We start from the raw sequence: 22,881 nt of genomic DNA, 5'->3' as shown, positions 1-22,881 counted from the left end.
TCTTTAAAAATAAACTAAAAAGGCAGTCCATAAGCTTCTGTTGAATGGATGAAAATCTGTACTATAAATAAAAATATAATATGCAAAGGTATTAATAAGATTTGGAAGAAAACCTAAGAGAGCATTAACAGTAGTGACTACTGGGGATCACCGAGATACAGGGTATTAGGGATGGAAGGTTTTCTTTTTTTTTTTTTTTTTTTTTTTGAGACGGAGTGTCGCTCTGTCGCCCAGGCTGGAGTGCAGTGGCACGATCTCGACTCACTGCAACCTCTGCCTCCTGGGTTCAAGCGATTCTCCTGCCTCAGCCTCCCGAGTAGCTGGGACTATAGGCGCCCACCACCACGCCTGGCTAATTTTTTGTATTAAGAGACGGGGTTTCACCGTGTTAGCCAGGATGGTCGCGATCTCCTGACCTCGTGATCCGCCCGCCTCGGCCTCCCATAGTGCTGGGATTACCGGCGTGAGCCACCGCGCCCTGCCGGAAGGTTTGCTTTTCAATGGCTCTTTGGGAAGTTTTAAAACATACATGCTCAACCTTTAGAAATTACTCTAGGGGAAATTCCTTCTCCACATCCTCTAGGTGTGCTTCCTTCCTCCTCTCAACACACTTCACTATCAAAACCTACATTACTTCCAACAGTCGACCCTCGAGGGAATAAGCCCCTGCTCCCCACGATCGTGACCAGCCAGTCCACACTGCCGACCCCAGAAATGCAGTCTCAAGTGCTCGGTCAGCGAGAAGAAAGGCGGGCGAGGTCCTTGTCCTGCAGGCCACAGCGAAGACAAAAACCTCCAGTTACTGGCCTCAGGTGTAAGGCTGCTCCGCATTGGCAGTGCGGGACCATTCCTATCATTATTACGTAGTCTTGTTTCCTTCTGGGAGAAAGAACCTGGGGAGAGTTGGGCTGGCCCCTCCGGGCGCTCCGGGACGCGCGTCCTCTGTAACGCCGCAGCCTGCGCCAGCGTCCGACAGGGACGTCTCATCGAGGCCCGACTCGCATTTTTAGTTGTCAGATTCGCCACTTTTTGGTGTCAGAATTTAAAAGAAAAATTCCAGTTTCTTTATTTCAGAAGCTCTTTCTGTACAGAAAAACAGAAGCAGGAGATACTTCAGGCTTTTGAATTATTTTTCTCTTCTGGCGTCCACAGTATCTACATCCAGTGAGCGGGGACCGTGAGTCGAAAACGACGACGTGGATGCTCAGGCCACAGTTCCCGGCGCGCAGTCGCAGCTGCCCCTCGCTCCCGCCCCCGCCTGGAGTCCGACGTGGAAGTTGCTGGCTGAGTGGGCTTGCGAGGAAACCGCTTCGGAGCTGCAGCCGAAGGCCAAGGAATCACTGAAGATCGGCGAGGGAGGACAGGCGGTTCATCATGGGTGAGGGGTTCGAGAAGGGCACCCAGGCGCGTTCGAGGCGGCCGCGGCCGAGGGCTGGGGTGCAGAGGAGGAGAGGGGCCGGCTGGGGAACCCTAGAGTAGCCAGCTCCTCAGGGGGCGGGTCGCCGAGGACTTAACTTACCTCGGATCTTCATTTCTAGGGGTGGATCCGGCCTTTCGCGTTCTCCTCCGCCGTCTCTCGTTTCCCCTTCATTCCCGCGGGGTCCGGGGACCCGGACAGCGCGGGTCTGCAGAGCCTGGGTTCGAGTACTTTCCCCTTATCATGAAGTTTTCCCTCATCCCCAGCTCCACTTGCTGGGCAGAGTTGTTCTTGCGAAGGCTGGTAACGCGTGAGTCGCAGGTTCGCTGAGGTTTCTTGATGAAAGATGAGCTGCGGCCCCAGAGTGGAAGCTTAATTATTCTCTTTACCAGGGGCGCTGGGACGGCGTCAGTTTGAAAAATCCGGGAGCAGGTTTTGCTTATGTTGTTTTATGGCCAGTTTGGCGTTTGTCTGCTCATCTGCTGTAGCGTTTCATGCAATAACATGGGTATTTCTAGTCGGTAAATTAAATTTTATTCTCAATTCTTGGCCCGCTGATTGAGGGAACTGCATTCTCACAAGCATCACTAGGGTCCAAATAAGGGTGCACGTTCTTTAACTTGTTTCCCACCCTCCAAATGAAGGTGCAGATTCTTTGGCTTGGTTAAATCCCTCCACAGTTTTCTAGGGAGCATTCTTCTTGCTCCCAAGCATCACAGGCGCTGTCCTGTCTTCCATAACCCGCTTCAGTTTTGTTCCGCCTCTCTTCTACCTGTAAATGGTAGAAAGGACTTTGTCAAGTCACACCCATTCTGTTGAACTTTCCCAAGGTTCTCTAGCCCGTGGTGGTGTTCATTTTTCAACTGGCAGCTCTTAGTTATACCATGTCTTTGCCGAATAACAGTGTGGCATCACTTCTGATGTTAACGATTTTTTTGTATCGTTAATGTAACTTGTTTTTAATCTTCTCTAATGGCTCTGGATGGGAAAAGGACTGTGCTTTTATACTACACAATACTTGGTGTACAGGAAACTTTCTGGGAATATTTTGTGATGCAGTGGGTAGAGCTTTATTATTTTTTAAAATGGGTTTTCTGTCAAAAATAGTTACTGTTTTCAGCTTCTTTCTCAATTTCTTGTACTAGTTACGTTGCTTGGGGGAGAACTCTGAAGTTGGTTACAGTGGTACTGCTGCTGTACAATACTTTTCCTGTGCGAGGATTACATTGTCCCACTGTCTTCCTTACTGGCCCCTTGGTTTTTGGGGGTAGTGAGGGGATCATGCTAAAATATTCCTATTCTGCTGATTAGAAAATGAGATTCCCAAAGACAGCGGCCATATTTCTCTTATTATTTGGTTTATCTTCTGTGCCTGCATGACACAATATTTAGGGCATAGTAACATAACTAATTACTTGTTTGATGTTGAATAATATATTTCATTAGGAGCAAAAATATGCACCTGTGCATCCAGGAAATTATAATATTTAATTTGGTATATAGCTTTCAAAGGACAAGATGAGATGTTTTGTGTACCTAGTTCACAAAATGACATTGTATGTTTTTTCTTTTGTTATGTTTTAGGTGGCTTTTTCTCAAGTATATTTTCCAGTCTGTTTGGAACTCGGGAAATGAGGATTTTAATTTTGGGATTAGATGGAGCAGGAAAAACCACAATTTTGTACAGATTACAAGTTGGAGAAGTTGTTACTACTATACCTAGTAAGTGTTGGTATGATGAACTAATTGTAGGGGTTTTCTGGTCTCCATCTAACATAACTCTATTTCTTTCTTTCTTTTTTTTTTTGTTTTAATAGAGATCATGTATCACTGTGTTGCCCAAGCTGGTCTTGGACTCTTGGCCTCAAGTGATCCTCCTGCCTTGGCCTCCCAAAGTGCTGGGATTACAGGCATGAGCCACTATGCCAGGCCTGTTTCTGAATAAATTAATTCATATAATAAAGCATTTGATAAAGTTTGTAAACTGCTGGTATGAACAAAACATTGATAACACTTTTTTCATCAACTGAGAGCCAGCTTAGTGTAATTTAAGGACCCTTGTTCTGGTTTACGGCCAGGTTTGGCTGTTTATAGCTGTTTAAATTACTAAATCTTATTGAGAGCCAGTATCTTTACTAATAAAATACGTAAGATAAATACCCACTGGCTTTCAGGGGGAAATAAATGAAGTAGTTAAAAGTACCTTTTAAACCTGTGTAAAGAATTATATAAGTGTTAAGTGATATTACATGTGAAGTGCCTTTTTTTTCTGTATGTGTTACTATTTTAATTAAGATTAGTTTATCTAGGTAATTCTATTGATTCTTTTTAAAGATCTGAGTTGTAGTGATTGAGTGTTGAAGTAATTTGGTACCTTAAAAATATCAAGAGAAGGCCGGGCACAGTGGCTCACGCCTGTAATCCCAGCACTTTGGGAGGCTGAGGTGGGTGGATCATCTGAGGTCAAGAGTTCGAGACCAGCCCGACCAACATGGAGAAACCCCATCTCTACTAAAAATACAAAATTAGACAGGCGTGGTGGTGCATGCCTGTAATGCTAGCTACTCGGGAGGCTGAGGCAGGAGAATCACTTGAACCCAGGAGGCAGAGGTTGTGGCGAGCCGAGATCGCACCATTGCATTCCAGCCTGGGCAACAAGAGCAAAACTCCGTCTCGAAAATATATATGCATATATATGTATATATTTATTAAGAGAAGAAATACCTCAATTTTAATCAATTATTGCTGTCTTACAAAAATATTCTCCAACAGTCTTATTTGACTGTATGAGAATACTGTTGTTACTTATTCTTTTTCATTTGTTGACCTCAATTTACTTGGAGAAGATTAATACATCTAAATTAAATGAAAGAGTTCATACAGTTTGCCCAAGATTATTTAAATTATGCCTCTAACATTACTCTGTCACTCAGGGTATTTCTATATTGTTGCTATTCAAATTTATGGACTAGAACAAAAGAGGCTAACCTTTAAGAAAGAAGAGTGTTTTGAACCCTGTAATGTCTGTTATTCCTTTTTGCTATCTTCAGCAAATTTTAGTTCCATTAGTTTTTGCTTCTCAAAACCACCCATCTCTGTCTGGGCATCTCCTGCAGTGCACAGAGCAGCACAGTGGATAGTTTCGAGTTTCAGTGAGTGCTGCTTTACACCACACTGTTTTTTGAGACAGTGTCTTGCTTTTTTGCCCAGGCTGGAGTGCAATGGCGCAATCATAGCTCACTGCAGCCTCTACTTCTACCTCCTGGGCTCAAGCCATCTTCCCACCTCAGCCTCCCAAAATGTTGGGATTACAGGCATGAGCCATTGCACCCAGTCTATGCCATTCTCTTGTCTTGCACGTGTAAACGATGTTTTTTTTTACTATTGGTGAACATTGTGATTACACTCCTACCTAATTCTAAGGGAGACATCGTGAACTTGCATTTTAGTTTTTCACTCAAATTTGTCATAGTATTGTTATTTTTAAATTGTAATAGACATACTTGCCAAATACTCAAAGGTATCACTTCCCACTGCAAACTTAAATATAAAACAAAAGCTAATTGTCCAGTTATAGCCGGAAGTTTTATTTATTTATTTTTTTGAGACAGAGCCTCACTCTGTTGCCCAGGCGGAAGTGCAGTGGCGCCATCGCAGCTCACTGCAACCTGTGCCTCCCATGTTCAAGCGATTCTCATGTGTCAGCTTCCAGAGTAGCTGGGATGACAGGTGTGTACCACCATGTCCGGCTAATTTTTGTATTTTTAGAAGAGATGGGGTTTCACGGTGCTGGCTAGGCTGGTCTCGAACTTCTGACCTCAGGTGATCCGCCCGCCTCGGCCTCCCAAAGTGCTGGGATTACAGGTGTGAGCCACTGCACCCAGCCATGGAAGTTATTTTTTACCTATTTTTCACCTAAGAAGGATAGCAGAGAAAAGGGATGGGACACCTGCCCTTTGACCATCCAGCCATGACCTGATTACAAGTGAGCTCTTGAGGAAGTCTGCAGATGGGCTGTGAGACTGAAAGCTGCAGCCATGGCTGTGTCCATGCTGAAGTTTAGAACTGAAGTTTAGCTTTTCTTGCTTTTGGTCTGTTTATTTGCTACCAACGAAAATTCTACTTTTTATAGTACATCCACAACTGTACTTTCTAAATACAGCTTTCGAACACTTTTAACTGCTCTATTATGAGGGGAGTTTAATAGGATTTCCATTGAGCTAAAAATTATGTTTTCCTTTTTATTTCTTTTTAAAATTCTTTTTTAAATTTATTTGAGCTAAAATTATACACTTTATTTGCAGAACTGCTGGCTTTTAAAAAATATCCTGAAGATGGTATTGAGCTTGCTAATTGACGTTTTGTGCATACACGTGCACGTGTGTGGGGGAGCAGAGCATACTATCTCATCTTAAATGGTATAAAATCTCAACCAATAATGTGATTCAACAATTATCATTTCTTTTTAATTCGAACCCTAAGACAAATTATGTATATATATATTTTAAACTTTAATAACAGCTACCATTAATTGCTGTAACTCAATTAGATAGGCTATTTTGAAGGTGGAATGTATTAGTGTACACATACCGCTGATTTGATTTCTCTTCCAGCCATTGGATTTAATGTAGAGACGGTGACATACAAAAACCTTAAATTCCAAGTCTGGGATTTAGGAGGACAGACAAGTATCAGGTATGGTACAAAGACCAGGTTATTTGGTAGTATTTAACATTTATTGGTTCTTTTAAGGGTTAACATCAGTAAACCAGAATATGTGTTCTATTGTGATTCAAATGGAGCCACCTAGTTTAAAATGAGGTAAAATTTGTAACTATTTCCAATCCATTGAGTTAAAACTTAAGGAGCCCAGTTTTCTAGATATCTGTTTAATGAAACTCTTTTCATGAAAATCTGAAGACCTTATTACTTCAGTTATTCTCAACTAGAAAGGACCCTCCATTTAGTTCTTGTCAGTCTCTCCTTTCTGAAACACACTGTTTTGGAATTGATTATACCTTGCAGGCCTACCATTTAGGGCTAATATAAAAATAAATGCCATTGGCTGGGCACAGTGGCTCACGCCTGTAATCCCAGCACTTTGGGAGGCTGAGGCGGGCAGATCACTAGGTCAGGAGCTCAAGACTAGCCTGGCCAACATGGTGAAACCCCATCTCTACTAAAAATACAAAAATTAGCTGGGCATGGTGGTGCGTGCCTGTAATTCCAGCTACCTGGGAGACTGAAGTAGGCGAATTGCTTGTACCGGGACCTGGGAGCCAGAGGTTGCAGTGAGCCAAGATTGCGCCACTGCACTCCAGCCTGGGCTACAGAGCGAGACCCTGTCTCAAAAAAATAAATGATAAATAAAAAATAAATGCCTTCTGCAGTTCAGGTATTCTGCTTAGCATTTTGGGCTTGATACGGCAACAGTGAATGTTTGGTGACTGTCAGTAGTTGCTCACGATGGTACCATCTTAAAAGATTAGTAATGCATTCTCCAAACATTCTGACTTCTTATAACTCATTTATTGAATCACGTTTCTTTTTTTTAAATCGTGCAGCCTCCCAAGCCAGAGTAGGCTCAGAGAGACTCCATTGAATCACTTTTGAGTTTATTTATAATTTTAGCCATTTCTACTGCTTGATGTCAGTGATTAATTTCATGAGTGTTAAATGAAATCACATTTAAAAAGTTTATTCCTCTTAAGGGGTACCTAGTTAAATATTTGTTTAAGAAGATGAATGATCAGGTCTGTGTACAACTTTTCTATCAGTATATTTAGTGATTTCATAGATTATAAATAAATTTTGTCATCCTGAAGTCTGAATTCATTTTGAAACTCCCTGGTCCTGTGATTTAATGTTTATCAACATTCTTTTGACTCCATCACATCTGAGGGATATGGTACATATATCCACCAGAAACAGTGAATCATTAAGGTATTGATTCTAACATGTGTGGGACAGAATTGGCAATTGATTTGTCAGTTTCTTCTTTAAAACAGTCACAATATATTCTCCCCTTTTGAATTTTCTCTAGGCCATACTGGAGATGTTACTATTCAAACACAGATGCAGTCATTTATGTAGTAGACAGTTGTGACCGAGACCGAATTGGCATTTCCAAATCGGAGTTAGTTGCCATGTTGGAGGTAAGAAAACTTAACCACTTTAAAATGTGGGGAAATCACTTACATTTGCTATTTCCAGTACATATTATTACATTGAAGAATAATTAAAAAGAATGCAGGGGTTGTTCTCTCCATCCTTTTAATATTATTTTCTTTTATGCAAATGCTTTTCTATTCCAAAAATACAGTTGAGGAGAGGGTTGGAGACAAAACAAAACAACAACAACAAAAACTAACCTTGTAACTTCCTCTTCCTTTAAGCCAGATTGCTTGATTTTCCAGGAGGTTCAGAGCTCACTTAAACAAAAGCATCTATTCTAAGTCACTTATTTGATGTGACTAAAAAAATTTTTAGCTGTTTCAGAAGGATTAAAGTTCAGAGGAATATGTATTTCTGGGTTGCTGGCACAATGCTAGCCTCACGTTTATCGTTTTTTACCCTTCCCAGTGTTGACAGTGCTTTAGCTACACGGACCTTCTTTCTATTCTTTGGACACGAACTTGCACACCTGGCTTAGGGCCTTTTGCACTTGCTGATCCTTCTGCTTCTCTCCAGCATCTTTGCATGGGTGCCTTCCTGACATGTTTCTTCCCACATCTCTTCCCCAGAAAGAAGTCTCATTTATTCTCTAATCCTTTACCCTTCTTTATTTATACCAATATTGTTTTTCTTTTTCTTTTTCTTTTTTTTTTTTTGTAGAGACGGGGTCTAGCTATGTTGCCCAGGCTGTTCCCAAACTTCTGTCCTCAAATGATCCTCCTGCCTTGACCTCCTAGTGTTGGGATTACAGGTGTTAGCCATTGCACCCCACTTACTGTTTTTTTTTTTTTTTTTTTGAGACGCAGTTTGTTTGTTTTGAGACGGAGTCTCACTCTGTCACCCAGGCTGGAGTGCAGTGGCACGACCTGAGCTCACTGCAACCTCCACCTCCTGGGTTCAAGCAATTCTCCTGCCTCAGCCTCCCATGTAGCTGGGATTACAGGTGTGCGCCACTACACCTGGCTAATTTTTGTATTTTTAGTAGATGTGGGTGGCCAGGCTGGTCTCAAACTCCTGACCTCAAGTGATCCGCCTGCCTCGGCCTCCCAAAGTGATCGGATTATAGGCATGAGCCACAGCGCCTGGCCTGTGTCCGTGTTTTAACATTAACAGTCCTGACTCGCATTCGGCCCGTACTTAACATAACATGATATTTATTGATGAATTAAAAGTCACTTCCTAAAGAAAGAATCCAACTTTTACTTCTTTCTCTGTGAGACTTTATAAGTCAAATCCTAACACTGCAAGTAACCTAACAACAATCCTGCACAACTCAAGAATTGTAAACTGAAGTCAACAATCCATTCCTTTTAAGCAATACTTTGTATGATAAAAATATATCATGTGAATTAGACCTAAATAAAGCTGTTCTTTAAAAATCCCATTATACCCAAGGCAATTAAATCTTATTCTTACATTTAAATTTGGTCTGAGAAGCTCTTATAATAAATATAATGCTGTGACGTATTAAAAAAAGAAAAAATTCACCAAATGTTTAACTATTAAGTCTGCAATTTATAACTTGGAAGCCATTATGAAGTCAGTAGTTCAAGAAATCAAAAGTCCTGGGCTGAGCATGGTGGCTCACTCCTGTAATCCCAGTACTTTGGAAGGCCAAGGCGGGCAGATCAGGAGGCGGGCAAACTGCTGAGGTCAGGAGTTCGAAACCAGCCTGGCCAACATGGTGAAACCCCATCTCTGCTACACCATTTTTGTATAAAAATGCTATACAATTTTTGTATCTCTGCTAATACAAAAATTAGCCGGGTGTGGTGGCAGAAGCCTGTAGTCCTAGCTACTCAAAGGCTGAAACAGGAGAATCACTTGAACCTAGGAGGCGGAAATTGCAGTGAGTGGCGATCACGCCACTGCACTCCAGCCTGGGTGACAGAGCAAGACTCTGTCTCAAAAAAAAAAAAAAAAAAAAAAATCAAAAGTCCATAGTCCTCTCTTCTGAGGATGCTTTTACCTAGGTATCAACTGGCCTAGAACTTATATTTAAACATCCCTTGATTAAACAATTCAGAATCACAGTTTTTGACAAGAGAAAGAAACTTATCCATCTAATTTTCCAGAGCAAGGGCAATTTTATTATTATCATAGTACATTTGATTATTTTTTCATTTTTAAAAAATGGATGATTTAATGCATCCTCTGAATTTGAGCAGTTAGCCAATATATGATCTTATTAACTTCAGTGAATAAAATGTATTGAATTCTTAATTAAGTGCTATACAGTGTTCCTCCTGTCAGGGTAAACTCAAGGAACTTACATTTTAGAGGGAGAGATACATAAGCAAACAAATACATTTTTTTTTTAATTTTTATTTTTTGAGATGGAGTCTCACTCTGTCACCCAGGCTGGAGTGCAATGGCACGACCTCGGCTCACTGCAACCTCTGCCTCCCGGGCTTACGCCATTCTCCTGCCTCAGCCTCCCGAGTAGCTGGGACCACAGGCGCCCGCCACCTCGCCCGGCTAGTTTTTTGTATTTTTTAGTAGAGACGGGGTTTCACCATATTCGCCAGGATGGTCTCGATCTCCTGACCTCGTGATCCGCCCGTCTCGGCCTCCCAAAGTGCTGGGATTACAGGCTTGAGCCACCGCGCCCGGCCCACTTACTGTTTTTTTACATTATTTTTAAATTTATTTGTTGGCTGGGCGTGGTAGCTCACGCATGTAATCCCAGCACTTTGGGAGGCTGAGGCGGGCAGGTCACCAGAGATCATCAGGAGTTTGAGAGCAGCCTGTCCAACATGGTGAAACCTCATCTCTACTAAAAATACAAGAAAATTAACTGGGCATGGTGGTGTGTGCCTGTAATCCCAGCTACTTGGGCGGCTGAGGCAGGAGAATCGCTTGAACCCAGGAGGTGGAGGTTGCAGTGAGCTCAGGTCGTGCCACTGCACTCCAGCCTGGGTGACAGAGTGAGACTCCGTCTCAAAACAAACAAAATTAAAAATATATAGTATAGACACAAAAGCAGTTTAGGTTTCAACTTTTTTTTTCTTTTTTGAGATAGAGTTTCACTATTGTTGCCCAGGCTGGAGTGCAGTGGTGCAATCTTGGCTCACTGCAGCCTCCGTATCCTGGGTTCAAGCAATTCTCCTGCCTCAGCCTCCTGAGTAGCTGGGATTGCAAGCATGCACCACCACACCTGGCTAATTTTTGTAATTTTAGTAGAGACGGGGTTTCATCATGTTGGTCAGGCTGGTCTTGAACTCCTGACCTGGTGATCCACCCACCTTGGCCTCCCAAAGTGTGAGGTGTGTGAGAGCCACTGTGCCTGGCTACTGTGCCTGGCCTTTCAACTTTCTTATACACAAAAATGTATTCTAAATGGGTAAATAATTAAATGTAAAAAATGAAAATTATAAGAATATATAAGGAATTCAAAAGATGAGATTTAATTAACGTAAACAGTCCCCCCCAAAGCTCAGATATGGCAAATATAAACAAGATTAAGAAACCAGGCCTAACCAGAAACCAATGACTAAGGATTAGTGATCTTAATCATAGCAAGATCTTTTGCAAAATGAGCAAAAGGCAGTTCATAGGGGGAAAACATTGCTAATAACATTTGCATTTGCTTTTAAAGAGACAGGGTCAGCAGGGTGTGGTGGCTTATGCCTGTAATCCCAGCACTTTGGGAGGCTGAGGCAGGCGGATCACGAGGTCAGGAGTTCGAGACTAGCCTGACCAACATGGTGAAACCTCATCTCTACTAAAAATAGAAAAATTAGCCGGGTGTGGTGACAGGTGCCTGAAGTCCCAGCTACTCAGGAGGCTGAGGCAGGAGAGTTGCTTGAACCCGGGATGCGGAGGCTGCAGTAAGCCAAGATTGCACCACTGCAACTCCAGCCTGGGCGACAGAGGGAGACTCCGTCTCAAAAACAAAAACAAACAAAAAAATAAGGGCATCTCCCTTTGTCCCCTAGGCTGGCATGCAGTGGCGCAACCAAAGCTTATTATAACCCTTGAGCTCCTGACTCTGCTTCCTTTTTTGTTCATTTTTAAAAAAAAATTTTTGTAGAGACCCGTGTGTTGCTCAGGCTGGTCTCAAACTCCTGGACTCAAGCGATTCTCCTGCCTCAACCCATTTGCATTTCGAATACCCTAATAATATATAATGAGATGCTGTGTTTGGAAAAGTAAATAATTCCCAACTCTGCAAAGGCTGCATTGAAGATGGAGACTTTTATACACTGTTGGTAGGGTAACCTTTCTGGAAAGCTGTTCATGCATGTATTCAGTTTATCAAAGCCTGAAAAAAGCTGTTTATACTTTAACTCCATTTTTAGAATATTGTGTTAAGAAAGCAGATTCAAACAAACATTTTTGTATAAAGACCCTGTCACTTGGGTTTATCTAATAGTCCAGTGGAAAGAATCTAATAAGAGTCTAATACTAGAAAATAGTTAACACAGTTTATGGTGGCTGCATCCATAGTGTAGAGCCATTTTTTTATTTTGAAAAAATTGTTATAGTTTGGAGAAACATGATTTTAATTTTTAATTTTTAGGCAGGGTATAGAACTATATATAAATCTGATCTTAAATGTGTAAATGTATTTACTAAATAAGCTCTTAAGTATCTGCAAAACAAAGTACTAGTAGAAAACGCCCAAAATGTTAACAGTGATCATATTTGGGAGGTAGGATTATGGGTGAAGTTTCTTTTCTTTATAATTCTCTATAATTTCATAATGTATAATGAATATAATATGTTAATAATTATAAAATACACTTTTAAAATGTATTTTTGGACATTTTCTAAATTCGAGAGAGCACATTGGTTAAAGGAAATTAAATATTTTCAATTTCGTTTAGGAAGAAGAGCTGAGAAAAGCCATTTTAGTGGTGTTTGCAAATAAACAGGACATGGAACAGGCCATGACTTCCTCAGAGATGGCAAATTCACTTGGGTTACCTGCCTTGAAGGACCGAAAATGGCAAATATTCAAAACATCAGCAACCAAAGGCACTGGCCTTGATGAGGCAATGGAATGGCAAGTATCATGTTTCCAGAAGCTATCTGTGCATTTCTGTGTGCTTGCAGCTATGCCCGTCCACGTGTAATTTTTCTCCAGTGTTGAGGATGAAACTTTGATTTATTTAGCAGTTTATTTCATAAGTTCCTCCAGGCTTTTCTCCCACTGGTCTTCAGGTGCATCCGTCTTCTCAACCACACCTACCTGATGACAGTTACAATTCTTTGCCAATTTTTAGCCTTTTCCTTGCCTCACCTCACCCTCCAATTCCTTATCCTTCAGGAATTAGCTTCAGGCTGTCTTCTGAAGAGCTTTTCCTAATGTATCTCTATTCCTACTGCCTAACCACTCACCTAAAGTTAGATGCCCTTGTCACAGATTAGTGACATAGTACTTGTTATGCTGTCTTGTAATTGTTTGATTTGTTCATCTACTCATTAGATAATCACCTCCTTGAGGACTGAGACTAGTTTCACCTCTGAGTCATCCATATGTAGCCCAGAAGTAGTAGTAGCCTGGAAAATAGATATTTGGTCTTTTTTGAATTTTTCATTCAAATCATAGACAAATTCAAAGCTTAAAGGAACCTTATGGAAATGTAGTGCATAACCTCATCTATGTTAGCTGTGTTTATTTTAAGTACTTTGGAATCCACCTCTAATACAAAGTTTATTATAGATGATCATGCTTTATGCCTGAAAGTTAATTTTATAAAACAGTTCATTTTCTCTTTACAGGTTAGTTGAAACATTAAAAAGCAGACAGTAATTCAGTCCGTTCTTCTCCCCTGAAACGAAGACTACATCACCCTTTGGAAACAGACAAGTGTACTTCACACTACTAGATGTTAAAACTATATGATTGTTGGCATATACTGACTGACTGCAATGTTTGTGGTAAATAGGGAAAAGAAATATTTGGTTGGAGGGATAATTCGATCGAATCACCTGAATGTTCTATGTAATGTAAAATATTCTTTTCTTGCTTTCTTGTGTTAAGGTATATATTCTATTTGTATGGAATTCTTATTCAAATACAGTTCTATTAAAGAATGTACTCCTATTGGATGAAAAAACCTATTTTTGAATAGTAGTTGCAGCTTGTTTGTATAAATACTAAAAAATATCTTAACAGATTTTTTCCCCCTTAAAATGAATTATCTTTCCAAAGATTAGACTCAGTAGAGTAGGTGAGGAACATAGTGTGTATAATATAATCTTTATTTGCTTATCTGACCACTTTTTATTAAGCTGTTTTGTTTAAAAGCTTTTGGTTCTAGGCATGAATATTATTTTGATGGTTAACTTCATTGACTTATCTGCAATTGTCATTTTATAGTACTTTACAGTTGTCAAAAAAAAAATCTTATGTTGATCTAGCTGATCTGTACAGGAAGCTTGTGAAGTAGGTAGGACAGGTTATGATGTCTTCACTGTATGGACATGGACCCAGGTTGGCTTGCCCAAGGTCACCTGCTAGCTAGTAAGGTGGGAATAAGGCTCAAAGTAAAACTTTTGGTTCAGAAGCCTGACTTATAAACTATACTATATATTCCCAAAAATGTCAGTATTGACAACACAGTCTAACTCTTTAATAAAATTATGCTAATTAAAGCAGTTACATTCAAAATAATGTCTATAAACTTATTTGTCTATACTAGTAGAAGTGATCAGTGACATACTATAAATAATCCTAAATGGTTATATTTGATGGAATTCATAACACATTAAAGAGAAAATTTCACATTAAAGGAAAAGAAGGTTTAAAAATCTATTTTCAGGTTATAAAAGGTGTCTTTACTGGTTTTCATTCCTTTTATCTACCATGTCCAATATTTGGTCTTTTTTGAATGTAAACTTGTTACACTCAAACATGTAAACTTGTTAAAAATCAAAACCTTACTGATTATACAGGGGGAAATGAAGCATTCTGGTTTAAAAATTAGGCTTATTGCTAGATTGTAAGTTTAAAAACAATTCATGTTCAAAGGAGCTTTTCAAATTACCCAGTCCACCTCAGAATTAACTAATGTGACAGAAGTAAATATAGTGCTTCATTAATTGCTAAAAACGGGTGAATTTCTTTCACTTAAGTTGGAAAACCAGCGTTTAAGAAATTAGGCGCTGGTATTGAGAGCTTAATACCATGGATCCCCGCAGGTCTCGGAAACATTAGTAGTTCCTTTCTTGGCCTTCACTGTGCTTCCAGTGTTGGCCTCTGACCTCTTCCCCTCACATTTATGTTCATTCTCCAGGCTTATATTCGTTCTCTGCAGCTTTCTCCCTTCACCTGCGGGACTCTCACCCTTCTTGCTCATTCTCCAGCACCCATTCCTACTTTAGTCTCTGAAATCTTTTTTGGAGATTTTCTTTCAGCTACAAGTGTTCCAGTACAACCAGTATTACTCCTGAGGGGCAGAGACTTTTTCATATTTATGTCCCTAGTATCTGGTGTGGTGCCTGGCATGTGGCATTTCAGAAGTATGTTCATAGTTGAAATAGTACGATAGATATTTGTCATCTTGACAAGTAGCCCCTTTGCAATTTATAGTTGAGTTCATTTCTGGTCAGTGGCACATGGCTGGAAAATACAGAAAACAAGTTCACTTACAGCCTGAGGCTTGTAAAACTTGTACAGCTGCCTCCTGGCAGTTCAGGAAAACTGCAGAAAATGGGAAGTAAGGTCCTGGCAGGCAGACCTGGCATGTAGCCATCTTGAATCCCAGGGCATGAACTTGCCCCAAAGGTCAGCACTTGATTAAGCCTCATCCCTCTGGTTTATCACAAAGAATAGGGTGGGATAAAGAGAGTGGACACTTAAACAAGCCGTAAATTATATGGTCCTTGTCTAGCAGGAGACAACTGCACAGATATGCTACCAGTGTTTGGATATTGATATTTACATGGCAAATCTGAATATTGTTTTATGAGAGGCCTGGCAATGGGAAAAGCACCAAACTTGAAATTAGAACATAGGTGCAAGTGGCCACTCCTGCAGTTTCTTTTCTGTAAAATGGGACCTGGAAAAATGATACCAAATGTTTCTTTCTGACATGCTATTTCTGGCCTATGGTTGTGTTGTATCTTGCTACAAAAAAAAAAAAAAAAAAAAAATTGAGAGTGGTAGAATTACTTCTGTTATCTGAAATACCTGAGATGCATTTTAAACTGTTGAACTGTAAGCTCTGAGGGCTGGGACCGTATCTTATTTACTGTTAGTATCCCTTGCATCTAGTGTGGTGCACCTGGCACACAGTAGGCACTCAATAAATATTTATTGATTAAAAACAAAGACGTCTTCAATATCCCAGATATATTTGTTCTTTCTGATCTTTGCCTTGGTATTTTGTTTTATTTTAAAAAATTTTACGAAAGCAATACATGCATTTACTTTAGGTCACTTAGGATGAATTAAAGTCGGTCTTCTAAGATGGCCTCCTTCTGACACATTACGAAGCCCTTAGAAGGGTGAGAACGCCTGTTTGAGATACACACTACATCAAAGCACAGGTGCTTAAGTGAATGAACATTTGATTCCTATGCCACATGCTATCTCATTCTTAGCCCATAATTACAAATTATAAAGCATGGACTTTTTTTTTTTTGAGATGGAGTCTCACTGTCGCCCAGGCTGGAGTGTGGTGGCACGATATCGGCTCACTGCAACCTCTGCCTCCCAGGTGCAAGCGATTCTCCTGGCTCAGCCTCCCGAGTGGCTGGGACTACAGGTGTTGTGCCCCCACGCCCGGCTAATTTGTGTACTTTTAGTAGAGACGGTTTCATCACGTTGGCCAGGCTGGTCTCGAACTCCTTACCTCAAGTGATCCACCTGCCTTGGCCTCCCAAAGTGCTGGGATTACAGGTGTGAGCCACTGCGCCCAGTTCAAAGCATGGACTTTGAATCTTGATTGTACCACCTACATCCTGTATCACCCTTAGGCAAGTTGTTTACTCTGAGTCTCAGTTTCTTCATCTGTAAAATAGGAACCAATTGTAGGAATCTCTCAGGAATACTAGGATTAAACAAAATGTATCCAAAGTGCCTGGCACATAGGGTGGATTTCCCACTCCATGTGTCCCCAAGTATGTGGGGCACTAAAGAATATTTCTTCCACACCAAGTATAGAGTGAGGCAAAAGATGCTATACGGTTGAACAACAGAAACAACTTTAGCCACCTCTAAATAAGCGTGGCTTATTACCATTTTAGTTGTAAATAGTAAACCTTAAAAGTAAAGTTTCAAAGAAACCACTTGTTTTCTTTGTACTAATAACTTAGTACAAATGTGGTTTTGGCCAAATATTAGAAAATGTTTTTATCAGGAAATATTTTATGTACAGAAAGTAATGTAATGAAGCATAAACTTGGAAATCTGGCACCAAATGTAAGACATTGAACATTATGAGGACAGTTTAAGTCCCCCAACCCCACCGTGTGCTTCTCCCTTGATTCTGTTCCTTCGCACAAGTACCCTCTATCCTGCAACTTTGAAATCGTTAATTTTTTTCTACAGATTTATCATATATGTACACACAATTTTATTAGTGGTATTCAACTATTTTTCTTTTCCCCCCACTCAACATTGTTTCTAGAATATCATCTTTATTGATATATATGTAATTAGCTGATTTATGCTACTGTATTTCAGTATATGAATATACCATTTTATTTATTCTCTTGTGGAAGGACATTTGGATTGCTTCTAGTTCTTGACTTTTAGCAATGGTTCATGAACATTCTTCAGATCCATGGTTCATGGTTTCTCTAGGAGTGGAACTCAGGATCAGGGAGTATAACTGTCTTCAGGTTTACAAGATAATGTCAAACTGCTTTCCCAAGTGGTTTATAAGATTTCCTATGGCTCCACCATGCTTGCCAGCACTTAGTATTGTCAGCTTTATCATTCTGATGGTTTCAAAATGGAATCTCATTCTGGTGATAATTGGTATTTTCCTAATTACTGATGAGGCTGAATACAGGAGTGACTCAAACAACTTAACTAGCCATAGCTAGTACAGTAGGACTCTGACTAGTCCAGGTATTCTTTAACTTCTGGTGTGAGAAGGTATGTAATCTAACAACTTCATGTAGCCAGGGTAGCACTTGGGGGTCTCAATGTTATGACTACTTACCAAGCAGTCCATAATACTTAAAAAAAAAAAAATGGCACAGCCATATCAGCTAACAGTGTTTAAGGACCATTTATGTTTCTCCTTTTGTACAATGCTCATTTCTCTCTTTTGCCACTTTTTCCACTAGATTATCTGTGTGGATTCATCAATATTCATTGTGTGTCCTGGTACTACTAATTGTTTAACAGTATGTGTTGTGTGCCATGTCCCAGTTTGTGTCTTTTCCTAAGTAGAAGTTCTTAATGAAGTACGATTTACTACACATTCTCTATAGATAGTTTTTGTGTCTTACTTTTGATATCCAAAAGGGCAAGCCCCTCATCCTGTTCTACTTTTGTAAGAGTGTCATGGGTATTCTCGACTTAATATCTTCCATATAATTTTTAGAATCAGCTTGTTGGGTTAACGTGAAGAACTCTTGGGATTTTGCTTAGATACACACTTAACCAAAGGGATCAACTTGGGAAAAAGTAGCATTTTGTGGTCCTGAATCTTCCTAGCCATGAACAGGGTTATAGTTCTCTATTTGTGCAGATCTTTCTTACTGCCTTTTCCTAAAATTTTAGAATGTACTATATAGCATTATTTGCAAATCTTTTGTCTGATTATTGCTAACTTCTACATTTTTTCTTGCTATTTAAAAATTTATCTTTTTATTTACAAATTATATTTTAAACTCTTTGGTGTCACATGGTTTTTAGACAGTGAAGACCCAGTAGTAGTATAAAGTGTTTTATTTATTTAAAAAATATGAGCATGATTACATTAAACTATATATTATACAACCTATCCAAAGTTTAACTTAAATTAAAACCTGGTTGGGCACGGTGGCTCACACCTGTAATCCCAGCACTTTGGGAGGCCGAGGCAGGTGGATCAGTTGAGCCCAGGTGTTCAAGACTAGCCTGGCCAACATGGCGAAATCCTGTTTCTACAAAAATACAAAAAATTTGCTGGGCATGGTGGTGTGTGCCTGGGGGCCACAGCTACTTGGGAGGCTGAGGTGATAGGATCACTTGAACCCAGGTGGAGGCTGCGGTGAGCTGTGATCTCATCACCAGGGTGCACTCCACCCTGGGTGACAGAGTGAGACCTTGTCTTGAAAAAAAAAAAAAAAAGGAACCCCCCACCAGCCTGCTGTAATTTCAGACTAGAAGAATATTCCAGAAAGTTCATGCTTGTATCAGCACAGGGAGACATTATTCCACCATTGCTAAATCTTTCAGGCTGTGACTTTTTTGTCTCTTGGCCTTATAGCCTGGACGCAGGAACTCTATCTTTCTCTTCTTTGCTTCACTTTTATTTTTGTGTTTCTTCATTTTTTTCTTGGCAGCAATATCAGGATTAGTTACAAACTGGAAAAGAGAATAGAAATTTTATATTACTTTTAAAGTAAATGTTAAACCAATAAGAATCAAATACAGAAATAAATGTAAAAAACACATGCTCATTAAAGAAAATCTGAAGCCCCAGCTATAAATTTTCCCCAACCACTCAAACCCTTGATCCTCCCTGAGTGTGTGACACCAACATGCACACTTAGTAGTTATCAAGTCCAGTGAACATGCCATATTTTCAAAGAGCAAACTTACCTCCAGGGCCTTCCTCTTTTTCCGGAGTGCCCTTTTCTCATTAGCCTGTTTCTGTACAGAGGCAAAGGCTAATGAGAAGCTCTCAAGCCCAACCAGCTTTTTGAGTAATTCTATGATTTCCTGGGATAGATTCTTCAGCAAAGGATCTAATCACACACAAAGAGTAATGATCAGAGTAAAGACAGGTAGGAAAGGACACATTTGAACATCAACAGAATCAACAAAATCAAACAAAATCAACAATATGTGCAACATTTATATCCAGCTATTGATCTGGCAAGAAACCAAATAAAACAACAAAAATAATTTAAACTCTTGCAGCATTATCACCATTACTTCAACATTAAACACTGATATAAAACTAGCCTCTATGTTCCTGGGATGGGGAAACCAGCAATGCTAGACACAGCACTCCAGCCACCACCTCACCCAGGATGCAACAAGAAATCAGAGAACACGAGGCCCACTTCCCAGCGGAAACCTGGCCCTGAAGACATTAAAGTAACTTGGGACCTTGACAGAAACGTTTTGAATTACCTCTGTTTACCTGCTGAGCTCTTGCAGATAGGGGGAAAAGTAAGAGATTCCCTCTCTAATCCATGATGGATCACAGAGGCTTAGCTCTGCCCACAGTAACCTTTTTTTGGGGGGTGCGGGGGATGTCAAAGCCTCCTTTGTGCAGTTGACAAAAAAGCTGTATCTCCCACCCTTCTCTGCCACTCACCCCCAATTTCAATTTCACAGGAGTTCAGGACATCTGTTCTAGATCACAAGCTTCTTGAAAACTTTCCTGCTGTTGAATCCCTAGTGCCTGGCAGATATTAGGTGCTCATTAAATGTTGGCTGACTTGAACCAAAGCACACCTGAACCTGATTTTGTCAGCAGCCTCAACCTTTACCATTGCTTTTTCCTTTCGAAGAGTGAGGAAACTTTCTCTCAAGGTTGTAGGACTATAACAGCTCTTGCTTTGACATTTGCTTCATTTGTTTTATTTTTAAACTCTGAACATTCACTTTACCTCCTCTCCTTCCAGCCTTCAATTCCCTCTTTACCTGTTATTACCAACAATTACAGTAAGTGAGGGAAATGTATCAGGCAAGGAAAAAGAAGAAATGTTAAAATGATATTTTAAAACTATTTCATATAAAAATGATAATACTTATATTTTTGCCTTATAATTTTTTTTTTTTTTTTTTTTTTTTGAGACAGTGTCTCACTCTGTTGCCCAGGCAGGAGTGCAGTGGTGCAATCACGGCTCACTGAAGCCTTGACCTCACAGCCTCAAGAGATCCTCCCACCTCAGCCTCCTGAGTAGCTGCAATTACAGGTGCACACCACCATACCCAGCTAATTTTTGTATCTTTTGTAGAGATGGGGTTTTGCCATGTTGCCCAGGCTGGTCTTGAACTTCTGGGCTCAAGTGATCCTCCCACCTTGGCTTCCCACAGTGCGGGATTACAGGCGTGGGCCACTACGCCCAGCCCACAATTTTTAAGATGAGAATGTAATGACATTTTATTGTTCATTATTATTCATTGTGCTATGAGGTTTAAAACCACCCTGAACCACAGTTTTCTTTGACTATTTAATCTATGTTAAGGATAAAGCATCATCTTTTATGTGAGAAACATTCTTTCTGGGACAGCAGAAAGCATACAGAAGAGGGCAATCAAATATAATACAAATATGCCTATTTGTTTGTTAATTATCTTGATATCTCATAAGTTTTCTTTTTAAAAATAAACTCTGGCTGGGTACGGTAGCTCACTTGTGTAGTCTCAACACTTTGGGAGGCTGAGGTTGGAAGACTGCTTGAGGCCAGGAGTTTGAGACCAAGACCAGCCTGGCATGACATAGTGAGACCACTATTCATCTCTCTCTCTTTTTTAATTTATGTGTGTGTGTATATATAAAAATATAAACATATACAAGTATATAATATATAATTAAAAAACATATAAAAATAAATCTCTGGCAGGGAGGGAGGACAGAAAGGAAGAAGGAAACATTCAGGAGAGAAGTTAGAAATCCTGCAAAAGGCAGGAGAACAGACGAGGCAGGGCTACCTTGCTCTGAGTAGGTGCTGTTCAGTTCTCGAAACAAAGGAGCTATGATCATTGGGAGATACGGCTTTACCTTGTCTATCCCAAGATCCATTGCTACAGCGCCGAGGAACTTAAAGATGCATGTTCTCTGAAAATACAGATCATTTTTTTTCATTTGAAATATTTATCTTTAGCACTCAATCATAGACACAGCATGAATTTAGAAAACGGGGCTCAGTCTATTTTGGGATGGATGTTATTGCTGCAGTTTAGGGTTCAAAGGTAAAGTTTCTAGGGACTTAGGATCACTAATACCGTTAAAATACTTTTTAAAGAGAAATGACTACTCTCAGTCATTCTGTGCATTCATCGCACCTTTAAGAGGTTTCTCGGTGAATAAGCAGCTTCTAGTTTTGCGATCCGGGACAGCTTCTGGATCAACCACAGCAGCGTGGCCGGCCTGCCAAGCTCTTCCTTCACCTCTTCCTTCTCTTCTCCATCAGACTCTGCCTTCTCATCTGCACAGGCCACGCCATCTCCTAAAGCTTCTTGTTCTTCCAGGTCTTCTTTTATCTTACTTTGCTTATCCTCACAATAAGGTTCCAGTAAATACAAGACTTTGGCTACGAACAACAAATTCTTAACAACCTTTAAAAAAAACGGGGTCGGGGAAGAAACTGGACATTGATTTTGAAATAAATAAGGCTTAGTAGAGCATAAGCTAAAATAGGTATTCTACAATTAGAAAACAAAAACAATCTAGGTATTACAACTATTTAAAAACTATTAAATGATGATGCCTCCATTTTTAGATCATGCCCCCCCCCCCCCCTTTTTTTTTTTTTTTTAAAGACAGAGTCTTACTTTGTCACCCAGGCTGAGGGCAGTGGCGCAATCTCCACTCACTGTGACCTCCCCCTCCCAGGTTTAAGTGATTCTCGTGCCTCAGCCTCCCAAGTAGCTGGGATTACAGGCATGCGCCACCATGTCCAGCTAATTTCTGTATTTTTAGTAGAGATGGAGTTTTGCCATGTTGGCCAGGCTGGTCTCAAATTCCTGACCTTAGGTGATTCGCCCGCCTCAGGCTCCCAAAGTGCTGGGATTACAGGTGTGAGCCACTGCGCCTGGCCTAGATCATTCTTAAGTTCTCCCTCATAGGGCATCCAAACCTATTTCCATGTAACTTTGATCTATGTGGACTGGTTCTACCCTTTAAAGTCACAAAGAATAAGTAAACAATTTCCTTCCAAGCCCTCCATTTACATTTTTTGTTTTGTTTTGTTTTTTGGGTATTTTTTGAGACAGAGTCTCACTTTGTCACCCAGGCTGGAGTGCAGTGGTGCGATCTCGGCTCAATGAAACCCCTGCCTCTGGGTTCAAGCGATTTTCATGCCTCAGCCACCCCAGCAACCGGGACTACAGGCCACCACGCTCAGCTCATTTTTGTATTTTTAGTAGAGACTGGGTTTTGCTATGTTGGCCAGGCTGGTCTTGAACTCCTGGCCTCAAGATATCTGTTCATCTCGGCCTC

The 22,881-nt window shown here is 40.4% G+C and overlaps 2 protein-coding genes across 3 annotated transcripts in view; one reads left to right on the top strand and one right to left on the bottom strand.

Annotated features, from left to right (window-relative positions):
* The first annotated feature begins 1,219 nt into the window (after positions 1–1,219).
* ARL1 (ADP ribosylation factor like GTPase 1) lies at positions 1,220–15,872 on the top strand. The gene is made up of 6 exons (XM_003907028.5): positions 1,220–1,378; positions 3,002–3,139; positions 6,031–6,112; positions 7,461–7,572; positions 12,421–12,599; positions 13,319–15,872. Exons 1-6 carry the CDS (start codon positions 1,375–1,377, stop codon positions 13,347–13,349), a joined length of 546 nt encoding a protein of 181 aa, XP_003907077.1. The 5' UTR covers positions 1,220–1,374; the 3' UTR covers positions 13,350–15,872.
* Positions 15,873–18,431: 2,559 nt separating this feature from the next.
* The window catches only part of UTP20 (UTP20 small subunit processome component), a 108,525-nt gene continuing 104,075 nt past the window's right edge, over positions 18,432–22,881 (bottom strand). For both annotated transcript variants that reach the window (XM_003907027.5, XM_009181515.4), the window contains 4 exons: positions 21,726–21,998; positions 21,372–21,498; positions 19,305–19,450; positions 18,432–19,067 (listed from right to left, as the gene is read on the bottom strand). In XM_003907027.5, coding sequence (XP_003907076.3) covers positions 18,912–19,067; positions 19,305–19,450; positions 21,372–21,498; positions 21,726–21,998 — 702 coding nt within the window. In that variant the 3' untranslated portion in view covers positions 18,432–18,911. The remainder of the gene's footprint in view (positions 19,068–19,304; positions 19,451–21,371; positions 21,499–21,725; positions 21,999–22,881) is intronic.

Source organism: Papio anubis, chromosome 9 (genome assembly GCF_008728515.1).
Source record: "Papio anubis isolate 15944 chromosome 9, Panubis1.0, whole genome shotgun sequence".
In the NCBI taxonomy this organism is placed as follows: domain Eukaryota; kingdom Metazoa; phylum Chordata; class Mammalia; order Primates; family Cercopithecidae; genus Papio; species Papio anubis.
This window is presented reverse-complemented; position numbering and strand designations above follow the sequence as displayed.